Source organism: Rhinopithecus roxellana, chromosome 12 (genome assembly GCF_007565055.1).
Source record: "Rhinopithecus roxellana isolate Shanxi Qingling chromosome 12, ASM756505v1, whole genome shotgun sequence".
In the NCBI taxonomy this organism is placed as follows: domain Eukaryota; kingdom Metazoa; phylum Chordata; class Mammalia; order Primates; family Cercopithecidae; genus Rhinopithecus; species Rhinopithecus roxellana.
This window is the reverse complement of record NC_044560.1, coordinates 105,878,847-105,902,530: the sequence shown is the minus strand read 5'-3', so window position 1 is coordinate 105,902,530 and position 23,684 is coordinate 105,878,847. Positions and strand designations below refer to the sequence as shown.

Here is a 23,684-nt window from a genome sequence, read left to right as displayed (position 1 = left end):
CTAACATTGATGTTGCTTCCAGACTAACACCAAAAACAACACCTCGACAACCCACAGCCCTTCAGCTTTACTTCTGTCATTCATGACCCCCAAGATCAAAGCCACTTTAGAGGGTGAACTCTCTGACACTAAAATAGGCCACTCTTACTACAACACCCTAAATCTCTTGGGTAGGCAATGGTTATTTATGGAAGGGGGAAGGGAGTATTGGCTGATTTTCTTTTTTTTTTTCTTTTTTGAGATGGAGTCTTGCTGTGTGACCCAGGCTGGAGTGCCGTGGCACAATCTCGGCTCGTTGCAACCTCCGCCTCCCAGGTTCAAGCGATTCTCCTGCCTCGGCCTCGCAAGTAGCTGGGATTACAGATATGCCACCACCATGCCTGGCTAACTTTTGTATTTTTAGTAGACAGGGTTTCACCTTGTCGGCCAGGCTGGTCTCAAAATCCTGACCTCAGGTGATCTGCCCACCTCAGCCTGCCAAAGCACTGGGATTTTTGAAAGCCATCAGAAGCATCCCTAAGGGGTGGGTACAGAAGGGGCAAGAGCAGAGACTCAGTGACTAGAAGGGGAAAGATGGCACCTTTCCAAGGTGGAAATGTTTGAAATTGCAGCAGGAAATTAATCAGGAGACCTGAACTTGCTATCTTCGGTTCTTCAGACTCTGCCATTGGGTAGAGGGAGCTGCCTGGACCCAAGTGAAGAGTGAAGAGTGGGATGGGAATGGGTGGGTGCGGAGTTCTGGCATGTAGATTCTGCCTCATTAGAAGGGAGAACTTTCTCACAAGCAGTGCCTTGGTTGTTCAAACAGGGTGGGCGTGTGTGATGGCTGAGGGCTCTGAGTTCAGCTGAGGTCACGTGTCTGCCCTTGCTGCAAGGAAGGCTGATCAATAGAGACCTGGTTTCTTTCTGGGGAGGTAGAACTCACATGGTGGGAAACTCCCCCAAACAGAAAAGATGTGCAGAAAATTCTGGGAAGGACCGGCACAAACTGATGCTCACAATGGGGGACTCCTGGGAATTCAAGTTCTGAGTCTCTGCAGGGGAGGTCTTAGCCAATCACTGTCCATAGGAGACTCACTTGAAGAGGGGTCTCCAGGAGTCAGATCTGCACTAGTTTAATACAACAAGATTATTTAAGGTGGTCCATGGACAAACTTTTTTTTTTCCTTTTTGAACATCGTATGTTTATATTAATGTACGTTAGGGAGAACAAAACATAACCAGCCCTTCAAGCTCCAGTTATTAGCAATGATTTTTAAATTTCTTCTTTCTTTCTTTTTTTTTTTTATTTGAGACGGAGTTTCGCACTTGTTGCCCAGGCTGGAGTGCAGTGGCACCATCTCAGCTCACTGCAACCTCTGCCTCCCGGGTTCAAGCAATTCTCTTGCTTCAGCCTCCCAAGTAGCTGGGATTACAGTCATGTGCCACCATGTCCAGCTAATTTTTTGTACTTAGTACAGATGGGGTTTCACCATGTTGGTCAGGCTGGTCTCGAACTTCTGACCTCAGGCAATCCATCTGCTTCAGCCTCCCGAAGTGCTAGAATTACAGGTGTGAGCTACCGCACCTGGCCTAATTTCTTCTTTAAATAGATGCATTTAGGCCAGGCACGGTGGCTCACGCCTGTAATCCCAAAACTTTGGAAGGCCAAGGTGGGCAGATCCCTTGAGCCCAGGAGTTCAAGACCAGCCTGGGCAACATGGTGAAACCCCGTCTCTACTAAAAATACAATAAATAAATAAGTAAATAAATGCATTTAAAATGAATTTAAAGGAAAGGGACCTTGTCTGTTCCCTGCTGCATCCCCAGCACCTGAACCAAGGACTGGAAGGTCATGGGTGCTCAGGAAGGATTTGTTGGAGAAAGGAAAGGAAGGAGAGAAGAAGAGAAGAAAGAATCATTCCAGTACAGAGGGACATAAAAGGGGCAAAATTCTATAAGTTGGCATGAGAAAGACAGGAATTAGGGAGAGGCTGAGTGCAGAGAATGGAGACAAGGTCTCGCTTGTATCAGTGAGAGGACATTCCCTCCTCCAAGAAGGAGGGAAAAGTTTGGGACAGCCCCCTAGGGAAATGGGTGATTGACAAAGTGGGATTGCCCCTCCTTCTCCTACCTCTCAACCCAACCCACAAATCCCACGTGTAGGGTGCTTGCTCTGTGTCTGATGCTGTGATAAGCACTGAAGTTGTGTTCATGGTGTAGGCAATACTGATAATGAGGATATCTAACATTTCTCAAATCCTCTATGTGCCTGGGACCATCCCAAGTACCTTTCCTTACATTTTCTCTTTCATTAATTATAGTAACCCCATGAGGTAGTACTATCATGATTCCCATTTTATAGATGAGGAAAACTGAGGCCCAAAGAGGTGAGGCAACTTGCCCAAGGGCATAGAGCCCATTAGTGGCAAAATTCACTTTTTTTTTTTTTTTTTTTTTTTTTTTTTGAGACAGAGTCTCACTGTGTCACCCAGGCTGGAGCGCAGTGGCCCGATCTTGGCTCACTGCAACCTCTGCCTCTCGGATTCAAATGACTCTCCTGCCCCAGCCTCCCGAGTAGCTGGGAATACAGGCGTGTGCCACCAGGCCCGACTAATTTTTGTAGTTTTAGTAGAGACGGGAGTTTCACCATGTTGGCCAGGCTGGCCTCAAACTCCTGACCTCAAGTGATCCGCCTGCCTTGGCCTCCCAAAGCGCTGGGATTACATGCATGAGCCACCGTGCCCGACCACAAATGTCACTCTTAGTCTAGAGTTGTTTCTGCTGTTTCATACAAAAATTCTCAGGCAGTTTGAAGAAGTACGAGAGAGGGGGCAGAAAATGGGGAAGAGGGTGACCCCAGTTTTCTTCAGTAGAAGATGAATACCTTCCACCCTCAGAGGGAAGCGGAGAAGATGCTCTGGCTGGAGAGAAGATGGGAAGTGAAATTGAAGACGCAGAGAGAGGATGGAGTCGTAGGGATTAGTGAGAATTCCCTCCCCATCTTTCTGAGCCTTCCAGGGATAAAGTACCCCATATCTGTGACAAGTTTAGGGTGAGGGTGGGGAAGAGGACATCTCCGTGAGTCCATGGAAGAGAATGAATTCAGTAGGGTTCAGGATGATTGGTAGGAAGGCACCAGAGAGGGGTTAATTACCTAATAGGCTTAATGGTCTGATTAAGCAAGTTTAAGAGGATTGCCTTGGTTTCAGGGAAACTCCTTAATTCTGGACCCTTCCCCATGCCTGCAAAGCCACATCTAGCCCCTCTTCCTACACCTCCATCTTAAACACATAAGGAAACAGAACTTTCATCTTAAGAGACCAGGCAGAGGCTGGGTGTGGTGGTTCACGCCTGTAATCCCAACACTTTGGGAGGCTGAGGCAGGCAGATCCCTTGAGCTCAGGAGTTCAAGACCAGCCTGAGCAATGTGGCAAAACCCTGTCTCTACAGAAAAATTTAAAATTACCTAGGAGTGGTGGCATGCGCCTGTAGTCCCAGCTACTTGGGAGGCTGAGGCAGGAGGATTGTGTGAGCCCAGGAGGTCGAGGCAGCAGTGAGCTGTGATGGCACCACTGCACTCCAGCCTGGGCGACAGAGAGAAATCAGGGAGAGTTAGAGTAGTTTCTCTTTTATCTGTTCTATATGTTGAGGTTTTACGTGAGACATTGAAAATAGGCTTCCTGGCTGGGCTCTGTGGCTCACCCCTGTAATCTCAGCACTTTGAGAGGCCAAGGTTTGAGACTAGCCTGGCTAACATGGTGAAACCCTGTCTCTACTAAAAAAAAAAAAAAAAAAATAGCTGGGCGTGGTTTTGAGCACCTGTAATCCCAGCTACTCGGGAGGCTGAGGCAGGAGAATCTCTTGAACCCAGGAGGCAGAGGTTGCAGTGAGCCAAGATAGCGCCATTGCACTGCAGCCTGAGTGACAAGAGCGAGACTGTCTCAAAAAAAAGAGAAAGAATGAAAGAAGGAAGGAAGGAAGGAAGGAAGGAAGGAAGGAAGGAAGGAAGGAAGGAAGGAAGGAAGGAAGGAAGGAAGGAAGGAAGGAAAATAGGCTTCCTTCGCTTAAAAGAAAAAGTTGAAAAACCATTGGGGAATGGTTTAAGACCTTAAAATGTGGAAGCAGGATGGCCTGACTCCTCCCTTTCTTTTCCCAGTGCTTACTGTAAACCTACTACATGCTGTTCAAGTTTTGGGGACACTGTTCAAGTCCCTGGGACACGGGTGACCTCTATGGATGTGGTCCACAGTAGACCTCTGTGATCAGTTACTCTGAAGGCATGAAACAGGGGGATTCATCCCATCTTTGGGGTTCAAGGAAAGTTTCCAAGAAGAAGCAACATTTGAGTGAGGACCTAAAGGACAAAAGATACTGACTCAGGAGGGCTGGGCATGGTGGCTCACGCCTGTAATCCCAGCACTTTGGAAGGCCGAGGCGGGCAGATCACGAGGCCAGGAGACCAAGACCATCCTGGCCAACATGGTGAAACCCTGTCTCTACTAAAAATACAAAAATTAGCTGGGCGTGGTGGCGGGCACCTGTAGTCCCAGCTACCCTTGAGACTGAGGCAGGAGAATGGCGTGAACCGGAGAGGCGGAGCTTGCAGTGAGGCGAGATTGGAGGCGCCCCTGCACTCCAACCTGGGCGACAGAGGGAGACTCCGTCTCAAAAGGAAAAAAAAAAAATTGAGGGGAAGAGAAGCTGCCAGGCACAGAGCATGCGCAAAGGCCCAAAGGTAGGAAGGAGCAGAGCACATTTAAGGAACAAAAAGTGCAATGAGCCTGAGGCCCATGGAGGAAGATGAGGAAGTGAAGCTGGAAAGGTGGGTGGGGACAAATCACAAAGGGTCGCCAGGCCGGAGTGGAGTGCAGTGGCGCGATCTTGGCTCACTGCAACTTCCGCTTCCTGGGTTCGAGCGATTCTCCTGCCTCAGCCTCCCGAGTAGCTGGGATTACAGGCACACGCCACCACACCCGGCTAATTTTTGTGTTTTTAGTAGAGACAGGATTTCACTGTGTTGGTCAGGATGGTGTCGGTCCCTTGACCTCGTGATCTGCCCACCTCCGCCTCCCAAAATGCTGGGATTACAGGCGTGAGCTACCGCGCCAGCCACAAAGGATCTTCTTACACTGAGAAGGGTCCAGAATTTCCACCCTGAAAGCACTTAGGGGCAACAGGGGCAGGAGAGGCTAGATACTTGCCTTGAGACTGCATTAACAAAATGCGTTTCACATGGTCAAGAAAACTGGTTTATAATAAGCAAGTTTCAGTGGCTCACACCTGCAGTCCCAGCACTCTGGGAGGCTGAGGCAGGAGAGTCACTTGAACCCAGGAGTTCAACGCCAGCCTGGGCAACATAGGGAGACCTCGTCTCTACTAAAAACATTTTTTAAAATTAACTGGACATGGCAGTCAGGCACGGTGGCTCACACCTGTAATCCCAGCACTTTGGGAGACCGAGGTGGGCGGATCACTTGAAATCGGAGTTCGAGACCAGCCTGACCAACATGGCAAAACCCCATCTCTACTAAAAATACAAAAATTAGCTGCGTGTGGTGGCAGGCGCCTGTAGTCCCAGCTACTCGGAAGTCTGAGGCAGGGGAACCCCTTACACCCGGGAGGCTGAGGTTGCAGTGATCCGAGACTGCACCACTGCACTCCAGCCTGGGCAATAGAGCAAGACCGTGTCTCAGGAAAAAAAAAAAAAGAAAGAAAGAAAGAAAAGGAAAATTGGCCTATAACAAAGAATGGCCAAAACTCCACAAGCTGCCACTGGCACTGCATCTAGGTCTTCGAGGCTGTCCTTCATTGTGTTGGTCCCCAGGAATGGAGGGTGTTAAGCGATGATGGGAGGAGACTGAATCAGAACTGGATTTGAATCTGAGCCCAGTAGCTGTGTTCGTGTCCTTGGGCTGGTAGTGACCGTGGGCTGGTGCCTTCACTTCTCTGTGCCCCTCTGTGCCTCAGTTTCCTCTTGTGTAAAAATGGAGCTCATTCCACCCACCTCACCGTGAGGTTGTGAGGAACGGACGAGATCAAGCTCACAAAGCACTCAACACAGCGCCTGGTCAAAAGTGAGTGTTTGGAGTATCCCCAGCATCCAGCCTTCCTCCGCCTCCCTGCTCACCGCTTCCACCTGTCAGACCGCCGTCACCTCCCGCCTGGACCATTGCAGTCGCCACCTCACTGGGCCCCCAGCTCTCCCACCGTTGCTTCTCACGGTCTGCTCCCCTCATGGGCATCAGAGGAATCCTCTTAAAACCTAAGTCAGGCCACGTCCCTCCCGTGACTCCATCTCACTTGGAGTAAAAGTTAAGGACCTCGCTGTGGCCTGCGAGCCCCATCACCCCTCACCACCAGCACCCCTCTCTGTCCTCATCTCCTTCCACTCTTCCCCTCTCTCATTCAGCCCGGGGTACAGGGGCCTCCTTAGTCCCTCTGGAAGAGCACAGGCACAGTCGCACCCCAGGGCCTTTGCACTCACTCGTCCTTCACATAGCCACGTGGTTCTGTTCCTTCCTCCATAGCCTGCTGATCATAATAGTTCAGAGCATGGGCTCTTCAAGTCTCAGCTCTGCCATCTACAAGGGTCCTTGGGTGATTTCTTCACCTTTGTTTCCTCATCTGTATGACAGGTTCCTTCATAGGATCAGTGTGAAAATTCAAAGGACTGGGATTTGGAAAGTGCCTGCAACAGTGTAGCACCTATCAGGTGCTGCAGAAGTGTGTGGTGATGAATAAAGCATGCCACGTTCTTAGGAAGAGCTTCCCTGGCCTCCGTCTCTGACACTGCAGCCTCCCACCCTCCCTGACCCCTTCTCCTGCCTTTTCTTGTGTCATTAGGAGTCCCACCATCTAACATGAAATATACTGTCTTCCCCACCTAGAAGAATGTAGCTAGCTGTGCGAGCTCTTGGCTGAATCACTAAAACTCTTTCGGCCTTATTTGCCTCATTTGCCCACAAATCGGGGAGCTTTGTCTGTTTTCTTCTTGGCCGTTTCCCTAGACCAGTGCCAGGCACATAGCAGGTGCCCAGTAACTATTTGTTGAATGAATGAATGAATGAATGAAGATCATTATTTGTATTATTCTCCATACTGCTACTGTGACCCCTGGGGTTTCCTCTGCTCACCCCCTCCAAAGGTGAAGACCCCTCCCCCGCTCACCTCCCTCCACCCTGTGTGCCCCCGCAGAGGAAGGCGAATACTTCCTGAAGGTGCTGATCCCCAGCTACGCGGCGGGCTCCATCATTGGCAAGGGCGGGCAGACCATCGTGCAGCTGCAGAAGGAGACGGGAGCCACCATCAAGCTCTCCAAGTCCAAAGACTTCTACCCTGGTGAGCCCCAGCCCAGGTCTCTGCCCTAGGCCTCCCTGCCCTTCCTCCCTTTCTCCTTTTCTCCCTCCCACCTGGGCCCTAGATGAGGGGGAAGGTCTGCCCTAGGGACAGTGACAGTGGTGGGGAGGGGGCCTCCCTTCCCCCTAAGGGGACAGAGCTGCCCCCAGCCCGAGGGGCCTGGCCGAGCAGATGGGGGTGGGGGCAGGGCAAGACAATAGGCCTACTGCATATTCATGAGCTCATTTGCATGATGCGCTGGCAGATGTGTCTTTTCCCACACACCTGCCCCCTCTGGTCAGTTGGAGGAGCGAGGGTGGGGAGAGAGGCAGGTGTCAGGGCGTCCCTCGGGGCTTGGGGGCCAGCCAGCCATGTTCCACACATGTGCCCCCCCGCTTTGGATTTCTGTCACCGCTCTTGCCCGGTCTCACTGGTTTTCTCTGTCTCGGTGTCATTCTTTATGTCTCCTTCTCATTCTGTTTCCTACTTCCCGTCTCGCTCCCCTCCGCCTCCCTCTGTCTCTTGCCCCTCTGTCTGCCTCTGTCTGTCCATCTCTCTGGTTCTGTTTGGATATCCCCCGTCTCTTGTCCTCTTCATCTGTCCTCTGCTTTCCCTGTCCCTCCCCTCCTCTTCTCCTTTTGTCTTCCTATCTCTCTCGCTATCCTTTCCTTCCCTCCACCTCTCATGGCCTCACGTTTTTCCTTTCCTCCTGTCTCTCTGAACTCTGTTCAATCATCCATTCAACCAATATCTACTAGCCCCCTCTCACTGGGGTCCTCCTCTGCTGGCGTCACCCATTTCTTTCTGCCTCTGCTTGTCTGTCTCTCCCTTCCTGTGTCTCTTTTTTTTTTTCCCCCTAAGTCTCAGCTCCCTCCTGGTTTTTTCTTCCCTTCCTCCAAACCCAGTCCCTTTTCTGCCTCTCCCCCTGCTCCATCTTTCTCCCCGAACCATAAATTTTCCAAGACCCTCCACTCTCTATTCCCTCCAAAATCTCTTACCCCTCCCTATCTCCCTCCCAAGACTAATGCCCGACAAGCATCGACATCTAGGACTCCAGGGAAGGCCTCCTGAATTGCATCTTTGGTCCAGTGCTGGTTCTAGTTCATCCTTAATCCCCTTGGATTTTTTAGGTCAAACACCAGAGCTGGAGCCCAGGGTCAGTACACGCTCATTTTCTCTCTCTCTCTCTGTCTCTCTTTCTCTCTCTCTCTCTCCCCCCCTCCATCCTCTCCTCTCTCCTATCTTTCCCTCTCTCCTCCCTCTCTCTCCTCTCTCTTTCTCTCTCTGCTCTCTCTCTCTCTTCTCTCCTCTTCTCTCTCTCTCCACCATCCACCCTGCCCCCAGCCTCCCATCTCACTAAGCAGCTTTGGCAAGAGGTTTAGAGAAAAATCGAGTGAACCAGGCACACCACCTCCTTTTCTCTTCCACCCTGGCCCAGTTTTCCCCACTCCCCTGTAGCCCACAAGGTATGGATAAGACCTCTGTTCGGAATGTTCCTCCGAGGACACTTGGTTCCTTGCTCCTGGGTCACATTCTGTGCCACGAGATATGTCGTCCCCTCCCAACCCAATGACACACCCCACAGGCCAGGCAGCTGGGAAACCCAGAAGGCAGAACAGACCTTGGTCCTACCAGCTCAAACAGTATTCAGACAAGCAACAGGAGCCAGCGTCTCTCCTCAGCCCCTGGACATGTGGTCAGCCCCCATCCCCACTCCTGGCGTGCGACTTCCAGATCATACAGCATGAGCCGGCTGCTGACTCAGAGAAGCAGGACACAGCCCCCTATGTCCTAGTCCTGTTCCCCAGGACTTCCCAGAACCCCACAGGAATGCAGGAAATGGAAAAGCTACTGCAGGAGACAAAAAACATTTCCCTCCACTCCTGGCTTGACACCCTGTCATTCATTCACTCATTCATTCAACACACATTCTCTGAGCACTTCCTCTATGCCAGCCCTGTGCTGGACAGAAATGGGGACAATAGCAGTGGTTGAAATGTCCCAACCTTGCTGCTTTGGTTCTCACATCCCAGCCAGGGAGGCAGACATCACATCAGTGATGACCCAGAGTGGTCAGGGCTGGGACAGGGAAGTCCAGAGGTTGGTGGTTGGAGCCCAGGTGGCACAAAGGACCCAGCCCAGGGAGGTCAGGAAGAGCGTCCTGGAAGAGACGACCAGAGCAGTAGAGAAGAATGAGCGAGGTAAAATGCAGGCAAGTGTGCCCAGGAAGACAAAATGGCATACTCAGAGGCTACTGAGCAGTTTGGTCAATGTAGCCAAAGCAGAGAGAATATGTGAGAAATGACAGTGAAGAAACTGAAAGGGCACTCTGGGCCTAGTACGTTCGCATGCACAAGCACACACATGCTCACACACACTCACACTCTCACAGGCACACTCACACACAATCTCACACGCTCACACCCTCACACACATGCTTACACTCACACTGGCATGCTCACACCCTCACACTCATTCACACACACTCACTCACACACCCCCACACACAGTCACAATGCTCACACTCACACTCATTCACACACACACGCTTACACACAGTCACAGTCACAATGCTCATACACTTTCACACACACACGCTTACACTCTCTCCCCACTGTCACACATGCTTACACACACACTCATTCTCACACACTCACACGCTTACACACACTGTCACACATGCTCACACACTCATTCACACTCACACATCTCACACACATCCTTACACTCACACTGTCATGCTCACACACTCATTCACACTCACTCACAGCTCCACACACACGCTTACACGCACAGTCACAATGCTCACACTCATACACACACACGCTTACACACACTCCCACTGTCACACATGCTTACACACACATTCACACACACTTCGCTCACACACACCCCCCACTCACACACACGCTTACACACACACTGTCACACATGCTCACACACTCATTCACATTCACACACTCACACACACACATTCACAGACACTGCACTTGCATTTCTTTTTTTTTTTTTTGAGACGGAGTCTCGCTCTGTCACCCAGGCTGGAGTGCTGTGGCCGGATCTCAGCTCACTGCAAGCTCCGCCTCCCGGGTTCACGCCGTTCTCCTGTCTCAGCCTCCCGGGTAGCTGGGACTACAGGCGCCGCCACCTCGCCCGGCTAGTTTTTTGTAGTTTTTAGTAGAGACGGGGTTTCACCGTGTTAGCCAGGATGGTCTCGATCTCCTGACCTCGTGATCCACCCGTCTCGGCCTCCCAAAGTGCTGGGATTACAGGCTTGAGCCACCGTGCCCGGCCTGCACTTGCGTTTCTACTACGTGAAATAAAAACCTACCCAGCACTTAACCCCAAGGGAAGGGCAGAACACACAAAGAACCTCCCCTCCTTTGTGATGGATCTCAAAGCCCTAGATTCAATCCATCCAGGTCATACATACATGGAGCAACTGAAATGCAGAAAAAGGCGGGTACCTGCCCAAGGGCCACACACACACTCCCTTGCGTTAGCGCAGATCCACCCTGGGGATTCTTTTTTTTTTTTTTTTTTTGAGACAGAGTCTTGCTCTGTCACCAGGCTGGAGTGCAGTGGCACAATCTCGACTTACTGCAACCCCCGCCTCCTGGGTCCAAGTGAGTCCCCTGCCTCAGCCTCCCGAGTAGCTGGGACTACAGGCACATGCCACTACGCCCGACTCATTTTTTTTTTTTTTTTTTTTTTTGTATTTTAATAGAGACAGGGTTTCACCATGTTGGCCAGGATGATCTTGATCTCCTGACCTTGTGATCCACCCACCTCGGCCTCCCAAAGTGCTGGGATTACAGGCTTGAGCCACCACCACTGGCCACCCTAAGGATTCTAAAATGCTGTCTGATGTGGAACATCTGCTTGAAACTTTAGACCCTAACTGCTGAAGAAAAGCACAGATACACACACTTTTTATTTTTTATTTATTTATTTATATTGAGACAGGGTCTTACTCTGTTGCCCAGGCTGGAGTGCAGTGGCATGATCGTGGCTCGCTGCAACCTCAGCCTCCCGGGCTCAGGTGATTCTCCCACCTCAGCCTCCTGAATAACTGGAACTACAGGTGTGCACCACCAGGCCCAGCTACTTGTTTTTTCTTTTTTTGAGACAGAGATTCGCTCTTGTTGCCCAGGCTGGAGTGCAATGGTGCGATCTCGGCTCGCTGCAACCTCCACCTCCCTGGTTCAAGTGATTCTCCCACCTCAGCCTCCTGAGTAACTGGAGCTACAGGTGTGCACCACCTGGCCCAGCTACTTTTTTTTTCTTTTTTTTAGACAGAGATTCGCTCTTGTTGCCCAGGCTGGAGTGCAATGGTGCGATCTCGGCTCACTGCAACCTCCACCTCCCTGGTTCAAGTGATTCTCCTGCCTCAGCCTCCCGAGTAGCTAGGATCACAGGCGTCCGTTACCATGCCCAGCTACTTTTTTGTATTTTTAGTAGATATGGGGTTTCACCATGTTAGCAGGCTGGTCTCAGACTCCAGACCTCAGGTGATCCACTCGCCTCGGCCTCCCAAAATGCTGAGATTACAGGCATGAGCCACCACACCCGGCCTGTATATTTTTTTTGTAGAGATGGGGTCTCGCTATATTGCCCAGGCTGAACTCCTGAGCTCAAGCCCTCCATCCGCCTTGGCCTCCTAAAGTGATGGGATTGCAGGCATGAGCCACTGTTTATAGTTTTATAACATATTTCCATCAAAGCGCAAAGTCTTGAACGACTACTTAATACGTTCATCTTCTTTTAATATCAAAAATACAAAAACAAAACTGTCATCATTTTATGCCTCCCTCCAAAACACACACATAGAGCTGATCACTCCATACACCCCAAATTTAGCAGAATGCAGAGACTCTGAAGCCAGACACCTGGGTTCAAAACTCCAAACATCCACTACCGCCGTCTAAGAGAACTTCAACAAATCTTGAGCCTTCTCTGTGTCTCAGTGTCCTTAGCAGGGAATCAGGGACAATAACGATATTGCCTACTTCATATACTAAGTGAACATGTATGTATAAAGTGCTTTGGTCAAGCATGATGGCTCACATCTGTAATCCCAACACTTTGGGAGACTGAGGCGGGTGGATCACTTGAGGCCGAGCTGACCAACATGACGAAATCCCATCTCTACAAAAAATGCAAAACTTAGGCGTGGTGGCACACGCCTGTAATCCCAGCTACTCAGGAGGCTTAGGCATGAGAATCACTTGAACTGGGAGGCAGAGGTTGCGGTGATCCGAGATCGCACCACTGCACTCCAGCCTGGGTGACAGAGCAAGACTCTTGTCTCAGAAAAAAAAAAAAAGAGTGCTTAGAATGGTGTCTGACACTTGGGTTGCATAAGGGTCAGCTGTTATTATTAGACAGTCTTTGGGGGCTTAACCAACCCCCCACAAAGCTCCTGTGGGCCACCCTGTAAGAACTACAAGGGGATGGGAGGTCAAAGCCTTCCTGAGTTTGAAAGAAGCTACATAGAGATGCAAACCCTCAGCCTGCTCTTCCTGGGGCATCCACCTCCCCCTACCCCACCCCCTAGTTCCCACCCCAACCCACACCCTTTCCTATTTACACCAGACGGAGGCAGACTGCAGGCTGACTCACCCTTGGCTCAGACCAAGCCATTGTTCTGGGGTTGGGGGGGGTAGTAAGAGTGAGGAACATGGCCCAAAACGGGTGGGGGATATCAGCTACACAAGTGACCCACAGACAGTGGCGCCCAGACACATGGCGAGGCTAGCCTGCCAGACTAGGAAGTAGCAATCGAGGAGTCAGGGTCATGGCACCAGTGTGCTGCACTGAAGTGCTTGCTGGACACTGACGCACACCCCAGGTATCCCAGACACACAGGTACACAGCCACACGGCGCCTGGCACACACTCAAGACCTCTTTTTTTTTTTTTCCTTTTGAGACAGAGTCTCGCCCTTTCGCCAGGCTGGAGTGCAGCAGTGTGATCTCTGCTCACTGCAACCTCCGCCTCCCGGCTTCAAGTGATTTTTCTGCCTCAGCCTCCCATGTAGCTGGGACTACAGGCGCGTGCCACCACGCCAATCTAATTTTTGTATTTTTAGTAGAGATGGGGTTTCACCATGTTGCGCAGGATGGTCTCGATCTCTTGACCTCATGATCCGCCCACCACAGCCTCCCAAAGTGCTGGGATTACAAGCGTGAGCCACCGTGCCCAGCCACACTCAAGACCTTTTACATTCTCAGAGGCAGAACCCCCTTCAAGGAGAGAGAGACACACTCACACTCCACACATCACACACATCCTGGCTCACCCAGGCACGCACGTTCTCACACTGACCAGTCAACTTTTCTTTGTCTCACTGTAATTCACATGCTCAGACACACACACACACACACACACACACACACACACACACACACAAACACACCAGTCATCCAGAAAGTCCTACAAACTGACACCTGAGTCTGTCTGTCTTGCTGTCTCCTTCTCAGGTTCACACACACCAGTCATAGGGTCTTTCCTGTCTCCAATACATATATATATACACACACTGGTCATCCAAGTAGTCTTAGAAACATCCAGAAGTGTGTGTCTCTTTCACTTTCACAAACACACATACACACACAGATGCAGACACACACACTGCCACCCAGTCTCAGAGTGGTAGATATTCATTGTACAGCCTCGATCCCACTTTGTGAGATTCTTTTGTTTCTTTCTCTCGAACTCTCACACACACTCAGCTCTGTCTCACAAAGAGTCTCCATAACCTTGATCATCAAAGCGACACCAAAGTCTGTCCCACACACAAGGGCACACACAAACACCTTCACCAGAATCACTGTCACATAGTCTGTTACTGCACTTTGTCTTCTACAAACACAGATTAGGATCATCTAGTCAGTCCTGCTGAAGTACACACACACACACACACACCACTCACCGAACAGCCTCACAGACACACACAGCCACAGTGTCACCCAGAGTCTCTTTCACACACATATCCCGCCAAGTTTCTCTCTTCCCCATGCCCCCACTCCCCAACACTCTCATGCAGAAATGAGAAGGATGCCCAGGACAGAGCCACAGCTAGTATCTGGAGAGTCTCCAGGAAAGACACCCATCTACCTCCCTCCCCAATTCCTTGGTCCCCACTCCTCCACGAGTAGTCTTTGACCCACCCTGCTCTCCCCTGTCCACACCCCTGCCCTCCCCCACCCCTCAGCCCTCCATCTGGTGGGTTCAGACAGGCCCTCAGGCCTCTCTTCTGCCTCCCCCATCCCCCAGCTCTTCCCCCATCCTCTCCAAAAGCCCAGAGGCCGACGCTGCAGGCTTTCAGGGGTTGCCATGACAACAGGGCCTCGTCCCTCGTCCCCCTGGGGGTGGGCTGAGGACCCGGCCAGCCAGACCGATAAGGGGGTTCCAGTTACTGTGGCAACCGTTGCAGGCCTGAGCTCTCTGCTTCCAGAAGGGGAGGAGGGTGGAGTGAGTGAATGGTTGCCAAAGCAACCAGGGAACCGCAAGAACTGAGAAGAGGCAGCTGAGCCCTGTCTCCCCTGCCCAGGGTTGCTGTGGGCATCGCAAAACACTTAAGGATCATTCTTCCATCCCTAGAGGTTGTTTTAGGGGAGGGAGATGAAGTGCAGATTATAAAGCAGGATTCCACTCATTCTCCCAGCTACCCGTCATGGCCTGGGGGCCCATGCCTGCTCCCCCAGGCTCACCGTGTGATCAGTCAAATCCACTCTCTGGACCTCAGCTTTCCTCTTCCATTAAATGGGGCCTGTCTCTCAGGAATGTCCCTATTCCTGTCTCATGAGTGTGCCCTCTCTCTCCCTTGCTCAACAGGAACCACAGAGCGGGTATGCCTAGTACAGGGCACAGCAGAGGCCTTGAATGCTGTGCACAGCTTTATTGCCGAGAAGGTCCGAGAAATCCCACAAGCGATGACCAAGCCTGAGGTGGTCAACATCCTTCAACCCCAAACCACGATGAACCCCGACAGAGCCAAGCAGGTCAGCTGGGGCAGAGGCTGGGTTGCTGTAAAGCTGGTGACATTCACGAAGAAACATTCCTCCCACATCACTGCATTACTGTGAGGTTCAATGGGACAAAGCTGATAAAAATCTCATCAGTCAAAGACCACATGGTAGTGGTTAGTATTATTCTTAGGGAGTCAGCTCTAATAGTATAGAAAGGACTCCAGACCATTTGGAGCGGGCTTGATTCCAGAGAGGGAGTGAACGTCTGGGAGAATGTGGCACGATTCCCTACTGTTCAATCCTTCCTTCCTAGGATTCTCTAGTTCCTCTTCTCCCTTCCACCTCATCCCATTGTCTCTCTGAACGACCTGCCTCCCACTTCCTGTTATCGCCGGAAGTGACCTCAGTGACAATTCAGTCACATCCAGAAGAGTTTACAAATAGTCTCTCATCCTCCTTCCCTCCATAATTAACGTATGGAGGTAGGGGTGGTGTTTCATTAGCGAGAGCAGATGTGGGTCCCTCTCCTACACAGCCCTCTCCAGGAAGGAATGGAAAGGGGCGGGCAGCGCTCCTCTGTTGCCTCAGTTAGGGGAAGCGGTGGCGTAGGGGCGTGGCAGGGAGTGGCCAATCGCTTCCCGGGCCTCTCCGGTTGCCATGACGACGATGCGCACTGGGCAGGTGAGCTCCCCTCAAAGCTGCGCTGTCCGGACCCGGAAGTGGGTAAGAGAACCGGAACGCGGAGCTGGCTCCCGTTTTCTCTCCCGTCCCCACTCCCTTATGCATGCGTACTCCGTGCAATGGGGCGAGAACCCCTGGGCGGGCGGGAGGGACCCTTGCGAGGGCTAGTCAGTGTCTACCTAGAGGCAAAGACGAGAGAGGACGTCGGTAAAAGAAATCTGGAATTCGGCCGGGCGCGGTGGCTCAAGCCTGTAATCCCAGCACTTTGGGAGGCCGAGACGGGCGGATCACGAGGTCAGGAGATCGAGACCATCCTGGCTAACACGGTGAAATCCCGTCTCTACTAAAAAAAAATACAAAAAACTAGCCGGGCGAGGTGGCGGACGCCTGTAGTCCCAGCTACTCGGGAGGTTGAGGAAGGAGAATGGCGTAAACCCGGGAGGCGGAGCTTGCAGTGAGCTGAGATCCGGCCACTGCACTCCAGCCTGGGCGACAGAGCGAGACTCCGTCTCAAAACAAAAAAAACAAAACAAAACAAAACAAAAAAAAAGAAATCTGGAATTCTTGGGTCCTGTCGTTGCCCTGAGGTGGGGCAGAGCACAGGCCTGAGTTCCCCTAAGCTCATGTGGAAACGGTGGGCGGAGAAGCCTAGAGGAGCGCTGCAGGGTGGAGCCCTCCCAAAAAAGACCGCGGGGCTTGGGGTGTGGAGCGCGGCCGCTGTCCTTGGTGCTGAAGCGACTCCGCTCCTCGCTCCCGCCAAGTTTCTCCCGAATCCCTTCCCACCAGCAGGGCACAGGTTATTCACAGTTTACAGGGAGGCGAGGGCATTGCCTCTTCCCTCCGCCTTGGTCGTGGCCACAAGGGACTCAGGGTTCATCAAGAGTTTGTGAATGTTGCAAGGAAAATGGGGTCAGCACCATCTGTGCCTGAGCCTTCTACCGCCTCCCCCTAATCCACAGGAGCTCTGAGACAGTGGAGTCGAAAGGTTATAGAACCAGGGTTTATTCTCTGCCGTATTACTCGAGTGTTCCAAAGACTGAGAGAGATCATAGCTGAAGACTCAGGCTCTGGGCTCTGTTGTTGAGTTGAATCCTTCTTCGTACAGTACTTACATCCTATGTGACCTTGAGCAAGTGACTGATTTATCCAAGTCTCATTTTTCTCACCTGTAAAATGAGATTCATTATGATGCCTCCTTAAGGGTGATGGTTAGTGTTCGTTGATGTTTGAAAAGCACATAGCTTGTGTGTATAACGCATAGAAAATTAGCCCCAAAAATGTTCTCTGTTGTTATTATGGGATTTTTGAGTCAGGAAACAGGTCTACTTCTTTTCTGCCTTGGACTTGCTGTGTTACTCAGAGCCCCTTTCCTTGTGTAGGCCTCAGTTTCTCTTTTATTACAGTGCAGCAGCTGGGCCAAACCAGGGATTATAAATTAAATAACTAAAGTATTGAAAAGGGGAACAAAAGGCTTGAGGGTTGTTGCTCTCTGGAGAGGGTATGCCATCTTTAAAGGGAGAAGCTGCCACTCAACTGCACCGAATTCTTGCACTTTGGGAACATGGACGTAGTGCTACCACATCTTCCAAATTTTTCAAAAGAAGCCATAAATTTTTTAGATCAACCCTCTTTAAAATGTTGACTCTGGTTTTTTTATTATTATTATTTAATATATACTTGTCTGAGACAGAGTTGCACTCTGTCACCCAGGCTGGAGTGCAGTGATATGATCTAGGCTTACTGGAGCCTCGACCTCCCAGGCTTAAGCGATCCTCCCACCTCAGCCCACTGCATAGCTGGGGCTACCGGTGAACACGAGCACGCCTGGCTATTTTTTTTTTTTTTTTTGAAACAGAGTTTTGCTCTTGTTGCCCAGAATAGAGTGCAATGGCATGGTCTCAGCTCACTGCAACCTCCACCTCCTGGGATCTAGTGATTCTCCTGCCTTGGCCTCCCAAGTAGCTGGGATTACAGGCGCCTGTTACCACGCCTGGCTAATTTTTTGTATTTTTAGTAGAGGTGGGGTTTCAACATATTGGCCAGGCCGGTCTCAAATTCCTGACCTCAGGTGATCTGCCTTCCTCAGCCTCCCAAAGTGCTGGGATTACAGGCATGAGCCACCGCGTCCGGCCCCTGGCTAATTTTTGTATTTTTTGTAGAGACAGGGTTTCACCATGTTGCCTAGGCTGGTCTCAAACTCCTGAACTCAAGCAATCCACCTGCCTCGGCTTCCCAAAGTGCTGAGATTATAGGTCTGAGCCATTGCGCCAGGACAACTCTGTTTTTAAAACACTATGAAGGTCAAAAAAATATATATGGCTGTAGACTGACTGGGGCCTGAAGATCACCAGATTGCCGCCTCTGGATTATACCAGTGGCTCTCACCCTTAGCTGATATCTGAGTCATCTGGGTAGCTTAAAATGCAGATTCATGGTTCCTGTCCCAGAACCACTGAATCAATATTTCTCGTAAGGCTTAAGAATCTGAGCATAAACTCTGGCCTTGGATCAGATCCTGACTCTACTGCTCATTACCCGTGAAAGAACTTGTGCAAGTTCTTTCTTTGTGCCTCCATTTCCCAATCTAGAAAATGGGGTAATAATAACACCTATCTTAGGGTTGTGGTGGAACCTAGATAAGTTACGATATTAAACTGTTAGCTGTTGATGCTGCTTTTGTTGTTCTTGGTGGTGGTGGTAGTAGTAGTAGTAGTAGCAGTAGCAGTAGTAGTATTTGCAAATTTCCATGGGCTTGCAAATCACTGGGGCAGATGGTCTGTGGTCCTTCTGGCTCTAAAACTTCAACAGTTCTATGGCTCTATAATTCCAAGATTCTAAGCATGTATTGTCTAAGATTCTACTGTTCTAATGTCCTGGGATTCCAAGATTCTATGAGTCTGCATCTGCAGATCTTTCTAAGATGCTGTGGTTCTACAATTCAGGGTCTATGATGAAGGCAGCTGTCATGATCTTAGCGCTTCCCATGTGCCAGGCACTGGGCATCACTTTAGTCATTGAATGTTTCCAATAACAGGCCAGGAGCAGTGGCTCACGCCTGTAATTCCAACACTTTGAAAGGCCGAGATGGTGGATCACCTGAGGTCAGGAGCTCGAGACCAGCATGGCCAACGTGGCAAAACCCCATCTCTACTAAAAATACAAAAAATTAGCCAGGCGTGGTGGTGCACGCCTGTAGTCTCAGCTATTCTGGAGGCTGAGGCAGGAGAATCGCTTGAACCCAGGAGGTGGAGGTTGCAATGAGCCAAGAGCATGCCACTGCTCTCCAGCCTGGGTGACAGAGCAAGATTCTGTCAAAAAAAAAAAAGGGCCAGGCACGGTGGCTCAAGCCTATAATCCCAGCACTTTGGGAGGCCGAGACGGGCGGATCACGTGGTCAGGAGATCAAGACCATCCTGGCTAACACAGTGAAACCCTGTCTCTGCTAAAAAACATACAAAAAAAAAGTAGCCTGGCGTGGTGGTGGGCACCTGTAGTCCCAGCTACTCGGGAGGTTGAGGCAGGAGAATGGCATAAACTCACAAGACGGAGCTTGCAGTGAGCTGAGATCCGGCCACTGCACTCCAGCCTGGGCGACAGAGCGAGACTCTGTCTCAAAAAAAAAAAAAAAAAAAAGAAGAAGAAGAATGTTTCCAATAATAATATAGGGTAGGTGTGGTTATGCTAATACTGAAGATGAGGAAGGTAAGGCACAGAGAGGTGAAGGCATGTGCCTAAGCTCAGACAGTTACTAAATAATAAACTAGGAGGCTGGACGTAGTAGCTTTTGCCTGTAATCCCAGCACCTTGGGAGGCCGACGTGGGCGGATTACTTGAGGCCAGGAGTTCAAGACCAGCCTGGCCAAAATAGTGAAACCCCATCTCTACTAAAAATACAAAAATTAGCCAGGCGCAGTGGCAGGCGCCTGTAATCCTAGCTACTCCAGAGGCTGAGGCAGGAGAATCGCTTGAACCTGAGAGGCAGAGATTGCAGTGAGCCAAGATCACACCACTGCACTCCAGCCTGGCTGACAGAGCAAGACTTTGTCTCAAAAAAACAAAAAGAACCTAGGATTTGGATCTTGCCATGTTGTAAAAACAGCAACCTTGTTGACTGAGTGACTACCAGAGAGCAGGCTGCCAGTGTCTCACTGAATATTTGCACAGATCGTATGGATTAGGTATAGTATGCCCATTTTACAGATGTGGAAAAGGAGGCTCTGAGAAGTAAAGGGACTTTCATAGGCCACCAGCTAGGAGGTGGAAGAAGTAGGAATTTTCTTAAAACCTAACTTTATTTTTCTCACATGATTAACCCCTGGTCCTCAAACCTTTTCTCGGCCAATCTATCCTTCCTTCACTGCTCTAAAATATTGCATCACAGACTAAATACCACTCCTGGTTCTGGTTGTGAACATGCTGTTCCGTCTTCTTGATTTGTCAGGCTGTTTGTTTTTCCTGGTGACTTTTTGTTTTTTGAAATAACAGCTCTGTTGAGCTATAATTCACATACTATAAACTTTACTGTTTAGAAGTGTACAGTTCAGTAGTTTTGTTGTATGTTCACAGGGTTGTACATCAACTGCCATCTAATTGCAGAACATTTTCATCATGCCAAAAAGAAACCCTGTGCCCATGAGCAGTCACTCACCATTCCCCCAGACCCCAGTCTCAACCTCTTCCAGCCACTAATCTACTTTTGGTCTGTGGACTTGCCTATTCTGGATCTTTTATATAAACAGAATCGTATAACATATGGTCTTTTGTGTCTGACTTTTTTCACTTAACATAATACTTTCGAGGTTTATCTATATTGTAGCATGTGTCAAAACTTTACTCCTTTTTATAGCCAAATAATGTTTCATTGTATGGATAGACCACATTTTGCTTGTCTGTTCATCGGTTGATAGACATTTGGGTTGTTTCTCCTTTTTAGCTATGATGAATAATGCTTCTGAACATTCATGTACAAGTCTTTTTGTAGATATGTATTTCCAGCTCTCTTGGGTAGATGCCTAGGGTGGAATTATTGGGACATATGATAAATCTATGTTCAACTTTTTGAAGAATTGCCAGACTATTTTCCTTAATAGCTGTACCACAGATGTGGGATTTAAATCCAGCTCCATCCATAGGGATAACAATGACAATAATCATTTCTTTCTTTCTTTCTTTTTTTCTTTCTTTCTTTCCTTCTTTCTTTTTTTTTTTTTTTTTTTTTTTTTAATTTTTATTGAGATGAAGTCTCGCTCTGTCGCCCAGACTGGAGTGCAGTGGCGTGATCTTGGCTCGCAATCTCGGCTTATTGCAAGCTCTACCTCCCGGGTTCACTCCATTCTGCTGCCTCAGCATCCCAAGTAGCTGGGACTACAGGCACCCGCCACCACGCCCAGCTAATGTTTTTGTATTTTTATTTTTTTTTTTTTTTTTATTTTTTTTTTTATTTATTTTTTTTGTTTTGTTTTGTTTTTTTTTTTTTTTTTTTTTGAGGCGGAGTCTCGCTCTGTCGCCCGGACTGGAGTGCAGTGGCCGGATCTCAGCTCACTGCAAGCTCTGCCTCCCGGGTTCACGCCATTCTCCTGCCTCAGCCTCCCGAGTAGCTGGGACTACAGGCGCCCGCCACCTCGCCCGGCTAGTTTTTGTATTTTTAGTAGAGACGGGGTTTCACGGTGTTAGCCAGGATGGTCTCGATCTCCTGACCTCGTGATCCGCCCGTCTCGGCCTCCCAAAGTGCTGGGATTACAGGCTTGAGCCACCGCGCCCGGCTGTTTTTGTATTTTTAGTAGAGACGGTGTTTCACCGTGTTAGCCAGGATGGTCTTGATCTCCTAACCTCGTGATCCACCCACCTCAGCCTCCCAAAGTGCTGGGATTACAGGCGTGAGCCACTGCACCCAGCCAACAATAATCATTTCTTGAGTGCTTCTATGGACTTATATTAATTGCACATTACTTACATGATGCCCTATGCTTGGCACATAGTAGGTGCTCAGCACATGTTACTTATTTGAATGAATAGATGATGACTTCGCCGACAGGGCCAAGCAGAAACATGAGGACTGAGGTGTAATCTGCCAATAGTAGCAGTTGTGAGTCACCTGAAGGGCACTCACACTCAGTTCCAGATACTTGTGGTCATGTTTGGATTTCGAGCTCACCATTGCATGCATAAGCTCAATTAAGCCTCATAATAGTCCTATGGAGGAGGTCTGAATGTCCCTGTTTTACAGATGAGAAAACTGAGTCTCAAAGAGGTTAGGCCCCTTGCCCAGCATCAGACAGGGAGCCAAGGTTTAAACCCGAGCAGGTGACTCCAGAGTCCAAGGCAGCTTTTCAGGGATTTATATGCACAGACTACAAATGGGTACCCTGACTAGTACATTGCATTGTTTCTTCTACACAGTAGTTCTTAGACATTTTGAAGAGGTTGCCAACATTTAAAAACTAGGATGCTGGCCGGGGTGCGGTGGCTCAGGCCTGTAATCCTAGTACTTTGGGAGGCTGAGACAGTCAGATCACGAGGTCAGGAGTTCGAGACCAGCCTGGCCAGCATGGTAAAACCCCATCTCTACTAAAAATACAAAAATTAGCCAGGCATGGTGATGGGTGCCTGTAATCCCAGCTACTCAGGAGGTTGAGGCAGAAGAATCGCTTGAAACTGGAAAGCGGAGGTTGCAGTGAGCTGAGATCGCACCACTGCACTCTACCCTGGGCAAAAGAGCGAAACTTCATCTCAAAAAAAAAAAAAACAAAAAAGCTAGGATGCTTCACGTTTTACAAATCAGCATTTCCAACTCATCTAGAAATGCCCATCAGGCTGAGTTTGACTGCCCAATTGCACAGTACTCTACCACTCCCCACCCTGACCAGGTGACATACACCTGCTGTCTCCACCCATTCCCCTTCCTGCTTAGGCCTGTGGGCATGTTGTCCTTCAGTCTTCATCTGTCTATTTATTCGCTCACCCTTTGCTGAGTATGTACTGTGTCCCAGGCCCTTTTCTAGGCACTGAGAACCCAGTAGTAATAATACAGGCAAAAATCTCTAACCTCGTGGATTTGAAATTCTTTTACAGAAAAACACAAAATAAACAAGGAGATAAGTAAAATATAGAGTATGTTAGAGAGTGAAAAATACTATGAAGAAAAATAAGGCAGAGAAGAGGAAAAGGGAATGTTAGAGCATAGATTTTTTTCCTTTTTATTTTTTTTATTTTTTTTTTTGTTTGTTTGTTTGTTTGTTTGTTTTGAGGCGGAGTCTTGCTGTGTTGCCCAGGCTGGAGTGCAGTGGCCGGATCTCAGCTCACTGCAAGCTCCGCCTCCCGGGTTCCCGCCATTCTCCTGTCTCAGCCTCCCGAGTAGCTGGGACTACAGGCGCCCGCCACCTCGCCTGGCTAGTTTTTTGTATTTTTTAGTAGAGACGGGGTTTCACCGTGTTAGCCAGGATGGTCTCGATCTCCTGACCTCGTGATCCGCCTGCTTTGGCCTCCCAAAGTGCTGGGATTACAGACGTGAGCCACCGTGCCCCGCTGACCTCATGACTCTTTACTCCTAAGTACTTTAACATGTATCTTCCAAGGACCGTCTCCTACATTATTGTATTACTATCATCACACCTAAAAACAAAAACAAACAAACAAAAATGCGAATTCTATACTATTGTCTCATTGGAAAGTCCATATTCAAATCGCCCTAAAATATCTTTTATAACATAGAGGA

At 49.6% G+C, this 23,684-nt stretch overlaps 1 protein-coding gene across 1 annotated transcript in view; it reads left to right on the top strand.

Moving 5' to 3' along the window:
- NOVA2 (NOVA alternative splicing regulator 2) overlaps window positions 1-23,684 on the top strand; it is a 42,815-nt gene that overhangs the window by 5,808 nt on the left and 13,323 nt on the right. Inside the window, exons 2-3 of the mRNA XM_030913735.1 lie at window positions 7,177-7,320; window positions 15,156-15,322. Of these exons, the coding sequence (XP_030769595.1) occupies window positions 7,177-7,320; window positions 15,156-15,322 (311 nt within the window). The remainder of the gene's footprint in view (window positions 1-7,176; window positions 7,321-15,155; window positions 15,323-23,684) is intronic.